This window comes from Parambassis ranga, chromosome 7, assembly GCF_900634625.1.
Source record: "Parambassis ranga chromosome 7, fParRan2.1, whole genome shotgun sequence".
NCBI lineage: Eukaryota > Metazoa > Chordata > Actinopteri > Ambassidae > Parambassis > Parambassis ranga.
In genome coordinates, this window is record NC_041028.1 from 13,537,951 (window position 1) to 13,553,628 (window position 15,678).

General features: G+C 41.3%; 1 protein-coding gene across 1 annotated transcript; it reads left to right on the forward strand.

Annotated features, from left to right (window-relative positions):
- Nucleotides 1-2,080: 2,080 nt before the first annotated feature.
- krt8 (keratin 8) lies at nt 2,081-6,632 on the forward strand. Its single transcript, XM_028410142.1, has 8 exons — nt 2,081-2,615; nt 3,897-4,105; nt 4,522-4,582; nt 4,668-4,763; nt 5,035-5,199; nt 5,288-5,413; nt 5,493-5,757; nt 5,836-6,632. Exons 1-8 carry the CDS (start codon nt 2,199-2,201, stop codon nt 6,066-6,068), a joined length of 1,572 nt encoding a protein of 523 aa, XP_028265943.1. The 5' UTR covers nt 2,081-2,198; the 3' UTR covers nt 6,069-6,632.
- The last annotated feature ends 9,046 nt before the right edge of the window (nt 6,633-15,678 follow it).

The window sequence follows — 15,678 nt, forward strand, 5'->3', positions numbered from 1 at the left end:
CCGGTGCAAACACACACACAGATGTCAATTAAACACATCACAATAAAATTGGAGGAAGCTGATTACCTAAAGAACAAGAAGACCAGGGTCTATATCGACTCATTAAACTTTCATGAATTACACTTGGATGACAGATAGCATACTTATATCCAATTATAACTCCCACTAGGAGTGCAGTGTAGGAGGACATTTCATTAATGGACAGCTGATATATTCAAGCTCTTGCCCAGTTCACACAGAGCTGACCAATGGCTAAAACAACCCTTACAACTTCTGTCTTTGTTTTAAGTTTAAAATGTAACTTTGAGCACTCTGACAGATAAAGAGTGACTCACACAGTCTCATAAATAAAACAGAACTAAAGCTTGAGTAATGAGAGTCATGCGATATTCCAAAACAAGTCTTATAATTCATGATGGAATGACTGAAATTCGATTAACGTCCAAGCACTTGGAGAGAAAACTGCCTCCGTCCGTCTGGGTTTGAATCAACATCCCGCATGATTCGAAACCTGCTGATGATTTATGATCAGTATGATTTCACTGCAGTCATGTGAATTTCACAAAGAAAAAAAAACAGGAATTCCCCTTTGGCACTATTTATTTGTGTTACCAGATTTCTCCGATGTGGCAAATGCTTTACTCTCACATTCACAACATCAGATCAGCGTTGTCACATGCCCTTCACATGTTAGCTGGCATCTATTTCGGCATTTAGATGTGTTTTTATTTCAGTATGTTTCCATGATGATAATGAGGCCAAGAGGCACTGGTGGGAAAGACAAAAAGATGGAGGAGAGAGGGTATGGTGGAGAGGGTTGGATCGGTGAAGCCAAGACGCATGAGTCATTGTGGCGAGGGACTGGGGGAGGATGTGAATGAGGGAGGAGAAGAACGCAGGGCGGGTATTGGTAGAGGATGAGCCGCCATCTTTGCCCTGCTGCCTGGTAAAAAGTTATAACACAGATATGACTGGTATGGGACCGAAAGAGGCTCTCTAATCACTGACAGAAGTTTTTCCTTACACAAATATGTATATCATTTCTGAATATGTCTTTCACATATAGAGATATATGGAGAGGTGCATGTCCAGTAGGACATGCATAAGTATTTTTTGCTGTTGTACAAGCAGAAATAATGCTTTTAAAAGCCTGAGGCTCATAGCTGTTAACCCAACATGCCCCCTCTGAGACAGTAACAATAACCAGCTGGTGCAGTTCACTTGGTTTTACATAAAAATGCAGAGATCAGCACATGTGGTGTGTGTTACATTCAGAAGACAGTTGCACAAGGTGCCTGGAGCAACTGAGGAATCTGGAGGCCTAAAGCGTTCAAAACTACCAACATGATTCAGAAAGTGTTGTTGCAGAATATTGTAATGGTAACGCCAGTTCTTCTGTTGTTGCTTGAAATTCTTTTGTCTCAGGAGTTGACGTCCCTTGCTTGTCACCATCATCATCAGGCTGTGTCTCATAGTCACATGATGAATGCAGTAGCCTGAAGGTAACCAAATCCAAATGCCAGCAGGGAGAATGTCTGGCTAATCTGGTGCAATAATTTAGTGATTAAAATACAATGGTAGCAGAATAGATGTTATCAAGGTCCCTTTGTGCATACATTCTGCATCCTTTGGTGCATAGTTCCAGAATAAATCAGACACCTCCCTCCTTTCACATACACTGACTTACAAACACACCTTCGTTTCAAATGCAAACCAGCATAAATGTCTAAGAAGTGAACCATTTATCAACACCCTGACCATGAAAACACACATATCACTTTCTCATACAAAGCTGCCAAAATGATATTTTTTAACATCTTACATGTTGGGATTACTTTCATCTGGAGAAGGAGACCTGTTAAAATGCACATTCCTAAAAAAGACAAGGTTTTCTCCAACAACACAGAGAAGCCCGTAGAAAGAGCAGGTAATGGTTTTGACTGACTGAACAATGTGTCATAGAAGTGTAATGTTACAGTTCCTGCCCTCCCTCTTACACAGATCTGCAGCCAATGGCAGCTGCCTGGAGGTCCCTCCCACAGCAGAGGGAGGCTTTAAAACTCCTCAGTACATTCCCCTCTTCCTATCCACACTGGTCTCTCCCCTCTGCTGGCCTGCCTGCCTGCCTGCCTTGCCAACCGAGCCGCTCAGTCTGACCTTCCCAGATTCACCCAATTTAAAAGAAGAACTACTTTAAAATGTCTTATACGAAGACCACATCCTACAGGAGTTCTAGTGGCCCACGGAACTTCAGCAGCAGCTCCTACGCCGGGCCAGGTGGCATCACCTCTCGCAAGACTCACTCTGTCAAGACCTCCTATGGAGGAGTCAGCAGGGGCTTTGGAGGACCTGGCATCACCAGCTCCTCTGCCTACAGCGTGAGCTCTAGCATGGGTGGTGCAGGAGGCATGGGCATGGGCATGGGAATGGGAATGGGCATGGGCATGGGCTTTGGTGGCATGGTCGCTCAGGCCCCCATCACTGCCGTGACTGTGAACAAGAGCCTGCTGGCCCCCCTGAACCTCGAGATTGACCCCACCATCCAGGCTGTCCGCACCCAGGAGAAGGAGCAGATCAAGACCCTCAACAACCGCTTTGCTTCCTTCATTGATAAGGTAAGGGCTTGTCACAGTGTGACAACTTATTTTTCTGTTTCTTTAAGAGTGTCAGTGCTGTGACATTGTTATGTAATATTTGATAGTGGGACCCATATGTTTGCCACATGTTCTGTAATGATTTCCTCACTTTTGCTGCATGTCAGAGTAGATTTATTCCCCTCTTTGCTTTTGTTACCGCCCACAAATGCAGCAAAGGCAGCTTAGAGTTAGGCTGTTTTGGCTCTGGCTGCCCTTTTATAGTGATAAAAAACAGACATGTAGAAAACAGAGGAAGACAAAGAGAGAAAGAGAGAGAAGTTAAGGGTGTGTCAGGCCAGAGCTCAGGACTTGTGATATGAGTTACCTTGGGAATGGGCCCTCCCATAGCTGGGGTGTGGCTCTTTCTTGCTGCCCTGGTGGCCCTCACACACACACACACACAGTCAGTGCTATTGTTACCTTAATGACAATACCTTCTTTCACAGTGACACACTAAGTAATGGGCGTATAATAAGGTTCAGCTTTTAATCATCCAAATCAGCATTAAAGTTCAGCATTAGTGTAACACTCAAGAGAGTCCCTGCCCTCCCAGGACTGGGTTAATATTTAAAAAGGCCAGTTGGTTTCATGTTCTGGTGGCTACATATCAACTCTCCTCCCCCCGGCACAATGATTAGAAGCAGATAAAGTGTATTTTGCATGCTTCAACCCAAAGCAGATAAACTGGCATCCTTATTACTACCTGGTGGTGGCAATGCATCTGGAATGTTTACTTAAGTTCAAATAATGACCATTAGATCTCACCTGTAGAGTCATATATTTGCTTTCACTATTCCACTTTTTCTCCTGACAAATATGCAAACTTCCCACCTGTTCGTCATCTATTCCACCCTCCCCCTTCACTTTCTACTCTCCCCTTCCTTCATATAGAGGTTAAATATTTACTTTTCTGCCTGCGGATGTAACATTGCTTCGGCCCTTTGTCCCACGTTGTGCGAAAAACAGGAAGAGACAGGCAGGAGAACCAGTAACTACATCAATTCCTCCATCGCTGCATTTTTCCAACCATCTACCTCCTGTCAGGATGTAGTACAGGCCTTCCTTTGGAAAAAGCACAGAGAGTGTGGAAACTCAGCCAACAGCACATAACAAAGCACCAAAGATAGATCAGAGCAGCAAAAAACGATGTGAATATGAGGCATGGCAGCCTGGAGATTGATCATCAGTGTGCTGAAATGTGGAATTTATCAGAATTTATTTATAAGTCTTTGTAAAAGTTGCTACATTTTTTTTTCTTAGGTGCGCTTCCTGGAGCAGCAGAACAAAATGCTGGAGACCAAGTGGAACCTGCTGCAGGGACAGACCACCACACGCTCCAACATCGACGCCATGTTTGAGGCCTACATTGGGAACCTGCGCAGACAGCTGGACAGCCTGGGCAACGACAAGATGAAGCTGGAGGCCGACTTGCACAACATGCAGGGCCTGGTGGAGGACTTCAAGAACAAGTGAGTAGGGGAAAAAAGAAGGGGGAGGCGACGAGGGTTGAGAGTTCATTCTGTGTGGACTACTCCCTACATCTGTCCATTGTCTTGCATCATACAAACTCAAGGGAATTACAACACAGAGGAAGCATGTGCCAAACACCCATTACATTACATATGACCGGAGGTAAATGGCTCCATTTCCATAGCACAAATATGCACACGCTCAATGTCAATCCACACAAACAGATCACATCAACTGGGCAGTTCCTGAGGGAGACGTATCAGTAACACCTCTCATGTTTGGCCCTGCGTCAACAGACAGTGTGTCAGGCAAAGGATTTCAAGACTCAGGGATGGACTACCAACACCACCTAGTGTTACATGAGTGTATAAACTTAAGCATGATATTTTTTTACAATATCTGTTTTTTCTTTCAGATATGAAGATGAGATCAACAAGCGCACAGAGTGTGAGAATGACTTTGTCCTCATCAAGAAGGTCAGCAAAGCCAGAATTTCATCTCTGAGTGCAGTTCTTGTTTGTTTTTTGTGCGGCCCCATTCTGACAATACATTTTCTTTCAGGATGTCGATGAAGCCTACATGAATAAGGTTGAGTTGGAGGCCAAGCTGGAGAGCCTGACAGATGAGATCAACTTCCTCAGGTCGATCTACGAGGAGGTACGGCACAAAATGAGTTTGTTTGCTTCCTGCTTCCCCTCACAGACAAAAATACCAAATCAATTTCATCAGCTTTATTTTGATTTATTTATCCAGTCGGGATGCTTATAGTGATTGTGGTGTCAGTTTGAAATAGCTGCCTTCATGCCTGTGTTTGTTTCCCAACATCTGTTTGTCTTCTTGACGTTGCACCATCCCAGCAATGACATCAGCAGGATTCCTTGTGGTTACTAATCTCTCTCCTTTTCTTTTCTTTCTTGTACTTTTTCAGGAACTGCGTGAACTGCAGAGCCAGATCAAGGACACTTCAGTCATTGTGGAGATGGACAACAGCCGCAACCTGGACATGGACTCCATTGTGGCTGAAGTCAGAGCACAGTACGAAGACATTGCCAACCGCACCCGAGCCGAGGCAGAGACGTGGTACAAGACCAAGGTGAGTCTTTCGAAGCTTTTGTTGGACTGCGAGTCATCAAGAGGCTTTTCAGTTTGTGATGTTTTTTGTTTTGCTGTTGTTCATTTAGTATGAAGAGATGCAGACATCCGCAAACAGATATGGAGATGACCTGAGGACCACTAGGACAGAAATTGCAGATCTCAACCGCATGATCCAGAGGCTGACATCAGAGATTGATGCCGTCAAGGGACAGGTACTTATTTAGCCATATAGTGCAGCATTTTAAATTGTATGAAAAAAAAGGCTTATTAATTTTTTACATTTTCCTAAAGCGTGCCAACCTGGAGGCCCAGATCGCTGAGGCTGAGGAGCGTGGTGAGCTGGCTGTGAAGGACGCCAAGGGCCGCATTAAGGACCTGGAAGATGCCCTGCAGAGAGCTAAGCAGGACATGGCCCGCCAGATCAGGGAATACCAAGACCTGATGAACGTCAAGCTGGCTCTGGACATTGAGATTGCCACCTACAGAAAGCTTCTGGAGGGAGAGGAGGACAGACTGGCAAACGGCATCAAGGCTATCAACATCTCCCAACAGAGCAGTGAGTCAACTTCACAGACAAGTTCTATTGTGTTTTGTTTTTCCATGTGATATTAAGCTGACTTTTTTTCCTCTATAGCAAGCTACAGCGGTTTCCCCATGGACACCATGAGGAGCAGCTACTCAGGCAGCTACTCCTCCGGCTTCAGCAGCGGATACGGCAGCGGATATGGCAGCGGTGCGGGAGGATTCAGCAGCGGCAGCGCCGGCGGTTACAGCACCACCCAGAGCAAGAAGAATGTTGTTATCAAGATGATTGAGACCAAGGACGGCAGAGTGGTGTCCGAGTCCTCTGAGGTCATCGAGGATTGAGCTGTCTAGTTTAGAGGTGTAGCTACCTGTCTGCTATGATCTCCTCTGCCTCTCTGGTAGTTTTGTACTCACAGTTCACCAAACCCTACCTATTGTAGTAAAATACCAGCCACTCTCTAGAAAGTGCCTTTTTTTCCATGAAACAATAAATGATCCTAACACTACCAAAGATCTCAAAGGGACCAACAGATTTATTTTATATGTCTGATGTCTGTTTGTACTAAAAAGTTATATTTCTGAAAGTGAGATTTAAAAAAATGGACAAATGAGAATGAAAAAAGATTATATAACACTCCCTTGAAATCTATGCAACAACCCTGCAATTCATGAAGGGCTGTGTTGCATCAAATAAACAGTAGTGATGTCAAAGGAATGTGAATGTACTGAAACAGTGCTTCAGTGTTGTTGGTCAACTAATGTCTTAAAATTGCCTGCTGTAGTAGGTAGTGCATGTCTTCCCTGTGCGTGTAACTGAAACTGTTCAACCCCTTAGGAGACCGCCCGCATCAGACTGTTGTCCTGAGGTGCTGTTTTTTGCTACCAAATAAAAACGTGTTTACTGAAGGAACATGTGTGTTTTTTTGTTAAACGGTGACTCAAAGAAACTGAAAGAAAATTAAACTTTATTTTTTGAGAGGGTGATTTTTTGTAGTCACATAAGCTGTCTAGGCTGCATAAGCTGCCGACATACAAATCTAAACCAAATCTATTTTTAAAGTTTAGAATTTATAAATAATGCAGACCTACTTGATGCATAAATTTCAACAGGGTATAGCAATAGCATTATTTAACTGGTGCATCACAGCATAATTATGCATACACATCAATATGGTCAAATTAATATTCCGTTATATTACCCATACTGATAATTAACAAACAAACAAAGTGCAAAGCTGCAATACATCAATCTATTTATGATATATAAATAAAATAAAAAAAAAATAAATGATAAAGAAAAGTATTATGTTTTTTGTAAATTACAAAGTAATTGGATATGAAATGTTTTTTTAAATTGTGATCATAGATAGCAATGCTGTGTTAATAAATATAAACAAAATAGTCACTTTTATTTTTTAAATCAAACCATTTATGGAGCATATAACTATGAATTTACTATAGTTATTATTTTGATGGTGGGATGGCTGGTGGACATACATAAGTTTTTTTTTCTGAGGCTGTTTAGTCACTACTAAAAGAATTAGGTACAATGATGCTGATACACAAACTCATACACAGTTTCTTTCCTAAAGCATTCATGCCTGATATACTATATACTACTACTACTACTACTAATGTTCTGTCTCCACAGTTTGCCACCAGGGGGCAACATTTCATCACATCGTCTGTGTATGTCCGGAGCAACGATGATCGCCTCCCCCACTCCCATTGACTAGGAGGCAGTCCTAGCCTGCCTTGAAGGGCAGTGGGCAGATGTGGGAGGTCTAACAGCTAATGCAGCTCAGCTGAGCAACGTGGGCGTTCCAGGCTATTTAGGCTGGAGTGTGTTCACCCTGTCTCTTTCTTCTTACCACTTGGCATTGATGCACGTTTGTATTTGGGGTTATTTTAATATAGCTTACTCAAAATCTGGTTGTTCAAGCTCACTTTACAAGTACTACTTATTAGGCTTTTGTTCTGCAGAGACATAGTTTATCTCATAGAGAAGAATCAGCCAATTAATTCTAATATTGTTTAAAATTTTGTAGAAATGATAGTCTGGCCAGCCCTGTTCTTCATCTCCATAAAAATAATTATTTGAAAAAGAATGAGGATGGCTGGCCAGAGGGAAGAGACGGAAGCAAAGCAGACCCAAATTTAAACAGTAATCAGTCAGACTTGTTAGAATATCTGTGTATGTTGATGCTGTTAGAAAATATTTTTCTTAGCTTGCCACAATAGTGAGACATAAGGGAAACAAAGTGTGTGAGTGTGTTTGCTTACTTTGCTGACAGAATGGGTAGATATGCTGCCTCTCGGTGAACTTTTGTCGTCCTTATCCACAGCTGAAATGTCAAAGGTCCCGTCCTGTACACATAATTGTGTTTCATGATTTCCACCAAAACTGCTGCCCTTTAAGGCTTAATGCTCAGGAGGGTGGAGCAGTGACATCCAGCATTTCAGCATGTAGCAACCTGAGCTGGCATCTATGTTACAACTTTTCCACAAGGAGGCGCTATTGATCTGACAGGCTCAAGACATCCTTCAGACATTGTTAAATTAATGGAAAGTCAATATTTCCACCTGCATGATGTGAAAAAATCTGATTCATATTCATTTACGGGCATGCAGACTGGGCGAGGTAGAAAAAGGGAGGAGAAAATCTTTTGTGTTGCAGGTCTGAATCATGCAATGTGTCTACTGGTCTTTGAACATGTACAGATGTGCAGATACTTGGTGTTCTTAACTCTCCGCCTACATACAACTATTTGATGCAGAAGGAGGGCCGGCGTGGCAGAGAAGGTTTTGGAACTGCATGTCAGACCTTTCTGTGTACACAGAGATGGTTGCTTAGCATTACCAGTTTGAGTCCACTGTAAGTCCTCTTCAGAATACTGTTAGTTTGTCAGTGAAACCAACATGCACAATACTATTAAAACCACCTTAAACCCTCACACATAAAAAGCAGGATTAGCGTGCAGGCATGATGGTAACATTACACCAAAGCTGGATTTTTGGAAGATTTATGCGCTCACAAACCCATTACCATCTTGCCATGCTTCAAGCTATTCAACCAGTTGTGGGTTGATTAGGCATTAAACTACTTGACTTATATATCATGATTCTTTGCCATTTAATTGCCTTGGTGATGTGCAAAGAGCTGTGCAGAGCTACATAAACACATCACCAGTCTATCATCCTCTTTCAATCACATTAATCCTGTTGTTGTTTTTGTGGTGATGGGAAACAATATCAGAAACTTACCAACCATCATTTATGGCTACACTATCAGGATGAGAAATGACTAGGCAGGCTAAGACCTGCAGGAAGCCAGATTTACTACATTTTATTGTTGTTCCAGAACTATCTGTCTTCCCTCTAGAGTCCATGTGGGTGTGACTCCATTGTTTATCTGGGCGCACAAGTGTTGACTCCATACACAAGTCAGGTCAGTCTCTCTTTAGATCAGGGTGTGGCCCTTTAAGAAAACATATGCAAATGCATCCATTAATGTCCTTTGTTTAATGACGGATACAAAGACTGATCTTCATGTTTAAGATTTGACTTCATGACAGATTGACTGAATTAGACATGTATGTAACATAAAATCCTTCTGTCTGTCTATACATGCTGATACTCAAATGTTTACCACACATTTTGATGATTTGCATGTTTAGGAACTGGGACAGCAGCCAAGAAGCTATCGTAGCAATGCTCAAGTGTGAATGAAGAGAAAAGCTACCGGTGTTCACCTCACATTCTGTTTGAACAGCAGATGACAGGTGCTGTTTTAAGCATCGATTGTCTGTTCCAACAGCAGCGTTGCAGCAGCCCTATAACATCCACTCATTGAAATCCTGTGCAATATTTGTTTAGCCTCTATCAGTGATGACTGACGGTTCCCTGTATGATCAGATTTAGGCCATGTTATTAATTTGGTGAATGCCTTTAGGAGTTTGGTGTGGTAACTTATGGTGCTCAATAAGCCAAGAGGAGAACTGATTGGTTTCTGGATCCTGGACATCTAAGGGGCTTTCAGACTTAACAGTTCAGGGGATTTTCTGAGGATAAGCACTCGTTGCTGAGCTCCTTTGAGAGCCATACACTTTCTATGGCATGTTTTACTGATGCATTAAAGCCACAGGAACAAGGAAGTGATGCACTGGTTGACTGACAGTCATTTGGTAACATCTTGAGCAAATACAATGCAAAGTCACTTGAGTTAAGTGCAGAAATCTTTCCCTTTAAGTGCTCTGCTTGAGTAAATAGCATTGTTTAAGTTCCTGCCCACAATTACTTGTAGTGCAGGCTACGAGTAAAAGGCAGTTTTCCCCCCTTTCTGGAGTCTTATCAGTGGTTGTACGAGTAGCTTGTGTTTTACAGGTTTGTTACATAATTATCTCTTCAGGGAGGTTTCCTTGCTTTTCCTCCAGCACATGCCCACTCTTGCTAGACTCCAACCCACCCTTTAACCCCCAGTCTAAATAAAAGGGTGTAAAAAATAGATTGATTGATTATTCTAAGAACTGTGAGAGGTAACAGAGCTCAGCACAGTTATCACAGCATGCACTTTTTATTTTATTTTTGACTAGTGCCTGAAGGTGAGGCTTGTTTCTTTTACCTCTGCCAAGAGAAAGCAGGTTGGGGCAAAGCAGCAGCATAACTCACCAAATAAAAAAAAGTTAGATTGGACTCCCTATTGAAGAAAAAGAAGGAGGTTACTCATAGATTTAATTCTTGTCAGAGCTTGTCTTCGAACATAATATTTTGACGTGTAGTATGCAAAAACTGATCATCAGTCATCAATGAAGTCTTAAATGAATCTTTAGCTCACTCAGCTCACATTATCAGATTGATATAACATTTTAGGCGCAAAAATATTTGTAGTTTTTTGTCTTTTGTTCATTATACAGTGACAGATATAACTAGGCAACAAATAGCTTCCTATTGCTGTTAGATAACACACTTTGTTTCACTGTACCGATTGAAAAAGAAAGTTCACTGTGGTAAATTCATACAGTCGGACCACAAGAGGTCAAAGATTAGAGAAACTGCGATATTTTGACAGCATGTAGATTATCAACAAAACCGATCAGTCCACAGAATAGCTTATCTCACTCAGGGAAAGTGACTCTAGTGGCATGCAGTTAATTGCCCACTAACTCTTGTTCAGTTCTGCTGACCTTTTCAAATGTGGTAGACGTGGAATGAGTCTGACAAGTTATGATTTGAGAGGAAAGAGACTGAGAGAGTGGTGTGTGTTTATACCTGAGGTGGTTGATGTTCTTCTCTGACAGAACTTGGTCTATTGCAGTAGAACCCCCAGGAAAGAACGCCTCAATCTATGGGTGGGATGGGTGCAGCAGAAAAAAACTGATTGTAAATCATTTAGTGCACGCATTTGAAGGAAAGAATATCATGAGTTAAAAAATGTTGAATGCGTAACACTGTCTCTGCTTTGTGTGTGTGTATGATATTTGTGCATATCCACAAAACAATGACCACATCTTTACTATGGTGTGGAAGTTGGTGTGTTTCTCCTATAAACTGTAATAAAAATGGATGATTCATTTGCCCTTTGCAGATTGGCAGACAGTTACTTGTTGCTTGTTTGCAATTCGATGACAAGAAACATCCTATAAACTGTCATACAAAACCCAAATGAGTCCCTCTCCACTCCACATGTCTGGAGAATTCTCCTAAAATAAAAATCTAACTAAGTACATTATGAAATTGAATTCTGGTCTTACAGGTGATTCCTCTGCCAACCAGTCAAGTTGCAGTTTAGTTTTGACCACTGAAATCTAATCAGTTCGTCTTCATGTCTTTGAAGTGGTGCACTGTGACAAGGCCCTACATCCATAGTGCATCTGCTCAGACTGAACTAAGATGATTATTTTAAAGCTTATATTGTGCAAGAAAACAGTTATGGTCATGATGAGGTCACTTGCTACCAGGGCGTTTCTGCATCAAGAGTTACAGTGCAGTAGGAGAGTTGGAAATTTGGATAATTACCAGTGAGGAGAGCATCTGTGGGAAACGATGAAATGATTAGTTAGTAGTTACTGGGAGGTGTGGGGCAGGATGAGGTAGAATTCAACAAACAGAAGCAAAAACAACATGCGTCAAGTGATGTGACTCTAAGGTACAGTGGAGTTTTTAGATTCCATCCTTAGAAATGCACACATAAAACCCTCTGACAGCCCTTCTGAATTAACAAGATTATTATCTTAGAATTGTGGGATTGAACAGGTTATACATCAGTTCAGTGTGTGCATGCATACTGTACCTCAGATGTCAGATGCTGCAAAGAGTTACACGTTGACAGCGAGTAATAACAATGAAAAAACGTAACCACACAGCTACGATACAACAGATATTGCAGTTTATGAACCGTAAGCTTGGAGTCAGCACTTTGATTTTCCAGCTGTCACTCAGAAAATCTATTATATAACAGCTACACTGAGGCGCACATGCTTTCAGAGTGAGCAGGTACCTGAGGCTCCTCTGGGGTACATGTCACTCATTCATGCAAAGCACCACAGACATGAATAGTTTGATAAATAGTGCGCACATTCATTTCAAGTTTCATACTGTGTCAGGACCCTGCTGTGATGATTAATGACTGCACAGAGCATACCCATAAAAATGCCCAAGGCAGCATAAGCCAGTAAATATGAGTGGCCCTGCAAGGTACCACACCTGTGCTACCCTGTTTGAAACTTTGTGTTTATAACTCAACCACCTGTCTTTCAATCTGTTTTCAATTCCAGCATCTGTTGCTGACATTTCATTTTCCACCTCATAGCTGGATTACTGCAGCAGTGCCAACTTTGTGTGTTGCATCATCATCAGCTAAATACATACATCCCCCCTGTAGTCTCATAATTGTTAGCCAGTCCATAGACACACCACAGACAGACAGTCAGACCAACACAGGTAAGCATGGAGACATTTAGAGCTATTGTTTGTGAGATTCCCACAGACCCACCCACTGAGGTCCTCCACCACATATAAACCTGTTTCCCCACCAAACATGTTAGAACTGATGAAGCTGCTTGGGGGAGCAGCGAAACGAAACTCAGATTGCTTCTTTGATTTAAGTAAGTCGTCAAACAGCAACAGAGGTTAGAGCTCAATAGAAGCCAAATTTCAACACAAACTGTCATTAAAAAGCAGAAACATTCACAATGCCAGGGTGTGGTTGACCTTTCTCACATCTCATTAACACTACTCCGATGCTGGTTTCATGCATTAACCATGCACACACATGCACTAACCAAGAGCCAGCCTCACCCTAACATCCCAAAAACTGATTCTTAAAGTCAAAATGTCCTCACTTCATAAAAATCTTCCAGCATTTTTTTTCATGCTTTACTGAACACTGCAAAGAAATATGTAAGTCAAGTCAAGTTCAGCTTTGTGCCAGTTTGCCCTTTGGCTGTTGTAGTACTGGGTGTGGCTGACGAAAGGTTTGAACTGCAGAGAGGTGCAGCGCAGCGAATGGTACTTTTTCACTGTGATGGTAGATTATATCACTGAAGATAGAGATTAGTGCAGGCTAAATTGTATTACAGTATCTGTTTTAGTTGGCTCTGCAAACTGTAAATCAGTTTTTAAAGCTTTTGTGTACTACTGAGCTCTTAAGAGTCAAAGCTAAATGAAATTTCTGTGATCAAGGTGTGGCACTGGCTACATCTGCCATGAGAGGGGAGTGTTAGTGGACCAGGTCCATTAAGCCGCAGGGGAATTCTACTAGTGTGTAAAATGGAAAGAGTAAGATAGCTGCCACGCCCTAAGGTGAATTTGGATGATGCAGCATGAGGTCAAATACCACTGTTCCTCTTTGCAGAACAAACTGGCAGTTTTATTTGTCATTAAACTTTGGATTTATTTATTTGAAGAATCACTTAATTTCTGTGCTAGACCAAAAAAGATTAACAAGTTGCTTACAGACATGTCCTCCATGTCTTCTTGCCTTGATGGCTTCTCTGGTCATATATGAAGTGTCTCCTGATGCACTGATATTCCTTCATCCCCTATTTTTATTTGAGTACCACACACCTGTATCTCCTGCACGTTGTTGAGGTCAGTGCAGATTAAGATTAAGATTAAGATTTACTTTATTAATCCCTGTGGGGAAATTAAGGTAGTTACTTCAGGGTCATTTGTTTTAAAATATATATCAAAGATTATTTGTTTTCTCATTAGATTACTTTTGTTTTATCCATTTTTTAAAGTAAGACTTTGCAGCTAAAACTCTGTCCTTGCTTTAGCCAGAAGCCACAGTGTCAGCTTGATGGACAGGTGGACAACCTAAAACTAAACTGCCTCTGGCCATTGTAGAAGATAGAGTGTGCAGTCAAAAAAACCTAAAGCTTTGGACTGAGGTTTTACAAGAATCAAATGTATCTGTATAATTTCTCTTCAGGTCTCATTCACATTTATATAACTTCCCCGCTGACTGACCTTAAATATAATGCATGGCTGTTATTTGAGGTTTTTTGTCAAATCACTGGAGTTTTTATAAAACTAATTCTAATTCTTTGCATTCTAGGATTGCACATCAGCATCAGTTCATCCCCATTACTTTTTTCTTCACTCAGTTGTTGCTCCTGCCAAGTTTCAGTAAACTCCCATCCTGAGGTTGGTTCTCACAGAGAAAGTAAGCTTGTGAACATTCCTCTGCGTGTGCAGACTGGAAAGCCTGAAATGGCAGCTGTCTTTGCTAAGCAATGTGAGATCAACTACAATTTTGTCACTGCAAGGAAAAGAAGATCACACTTTCTGCAGTAATGACTTGTCAGTTTTTCTGAAAAGGTTAAGCCTGTGATAGGGTCTTCATATTTGATGATTATGTTAGCAGGTTGTGTTGCTCGTGTAGTGTACAAATGTGCAGGCACAGCTTGTTAAAACACTTGGATTTTCTGAATTCTGCTTTAAACTATGTATCATATATTATACAATTATACTATATACTTCATTAAACTGTATTATCAATATGCAGGTTCTGTCCTACAGCGGCCTTTGCTGCATGGCCAAGCTGTCTTAAAGACCAGATAGTACCACACTATCCTGCAACCAACAGTCCTCACAACAAATGTCACATTTGATGGAACATATGGACATACTGCTTGACATATGATGTTATGTTATTTTTTTTTATTACGTTCCATTTGCTTCACCAAGTGTCTAACCTGTGGCTTGGATTTGAACAGACTTTTAAACTCATTAGATACAAACTTACAATACAACAAGCTTCTCTGTTGTTTTCTTGGCAACACGGTGATGAGTTATGGAAAGTTTTAAACACACTATTTTTAATGACCACACAAGACCTTCAGTCTTTTTAATCACCTTGAACATTTGATTGCTGCTCTCGTTGTCCTGGATTAATTAAATCTTGCTCTTTGTCACATGATCACTGTTTTGGACGGAGAATGACAGATCACGTTTGCCAGTTAAAACATCAGATCAGTGAGGTGCTACTACCAAGCATGATTAAATTCAGTGTTTTAATCGCAAGTGGTGCATTTTAGAACTATGGAAATATGTGCTGTATGTAACACTTACAGCACACCACTCTGACTGAATCAAACTTGAGGATGCCCTCACTCTTCTCATTGCCAGCACACTTGTGGAGACATGATGCCTTCCCCTGTCTTGTAATGGTGAAAAAATGTTATTTAGTAGTAACTTGCAGTAATATCATGAGTGTATCTCAAGCTGCCTGTAACTACGGCTGACTGCTTAAGTATTCAACTGTTTGGTCCTCCTAATCACATCACTATCATGGCAATAATCTGTCACTAACTATAACAGAGCAGACATATATTTAAAAATGTGCTTCTCTGTGTCTCTGTATTGTTAACATGTCAGAATCTACTAAGATAGATATATGTGCAGTATGTTGCATACATTATTCTTAGAATGCTGAAAGTGAGGGTGAAGC

What these genes read in the sequence shown, in the direction of transcription:
- krt8 (XM_028410142.1), top strand. Translation starts at nt 2,199, where the DNA reads ATGTCTTATACGAAGACCACATCCTACAGGAGTTCTAGTGGCCCACGG. An exon ending in TTGCTTCCTTCATTGATAAG is followed by an intron (nt 2,616 to 3,896) that starts GTAAGGGCTTGT and finishes TTTTTTTCTTAG; the next exon opens with GTGCGCTTCCTGGAGCAGCA. An exon ending in TCAGGTCGATCTACGAGGAG is followed by an intron (nt 4,764 to 5,034) that starts GTACGGCACAAA and finishes GTACTTTTTCAG; the next exon opens with GAACTGCGTGAACTGCAGAG.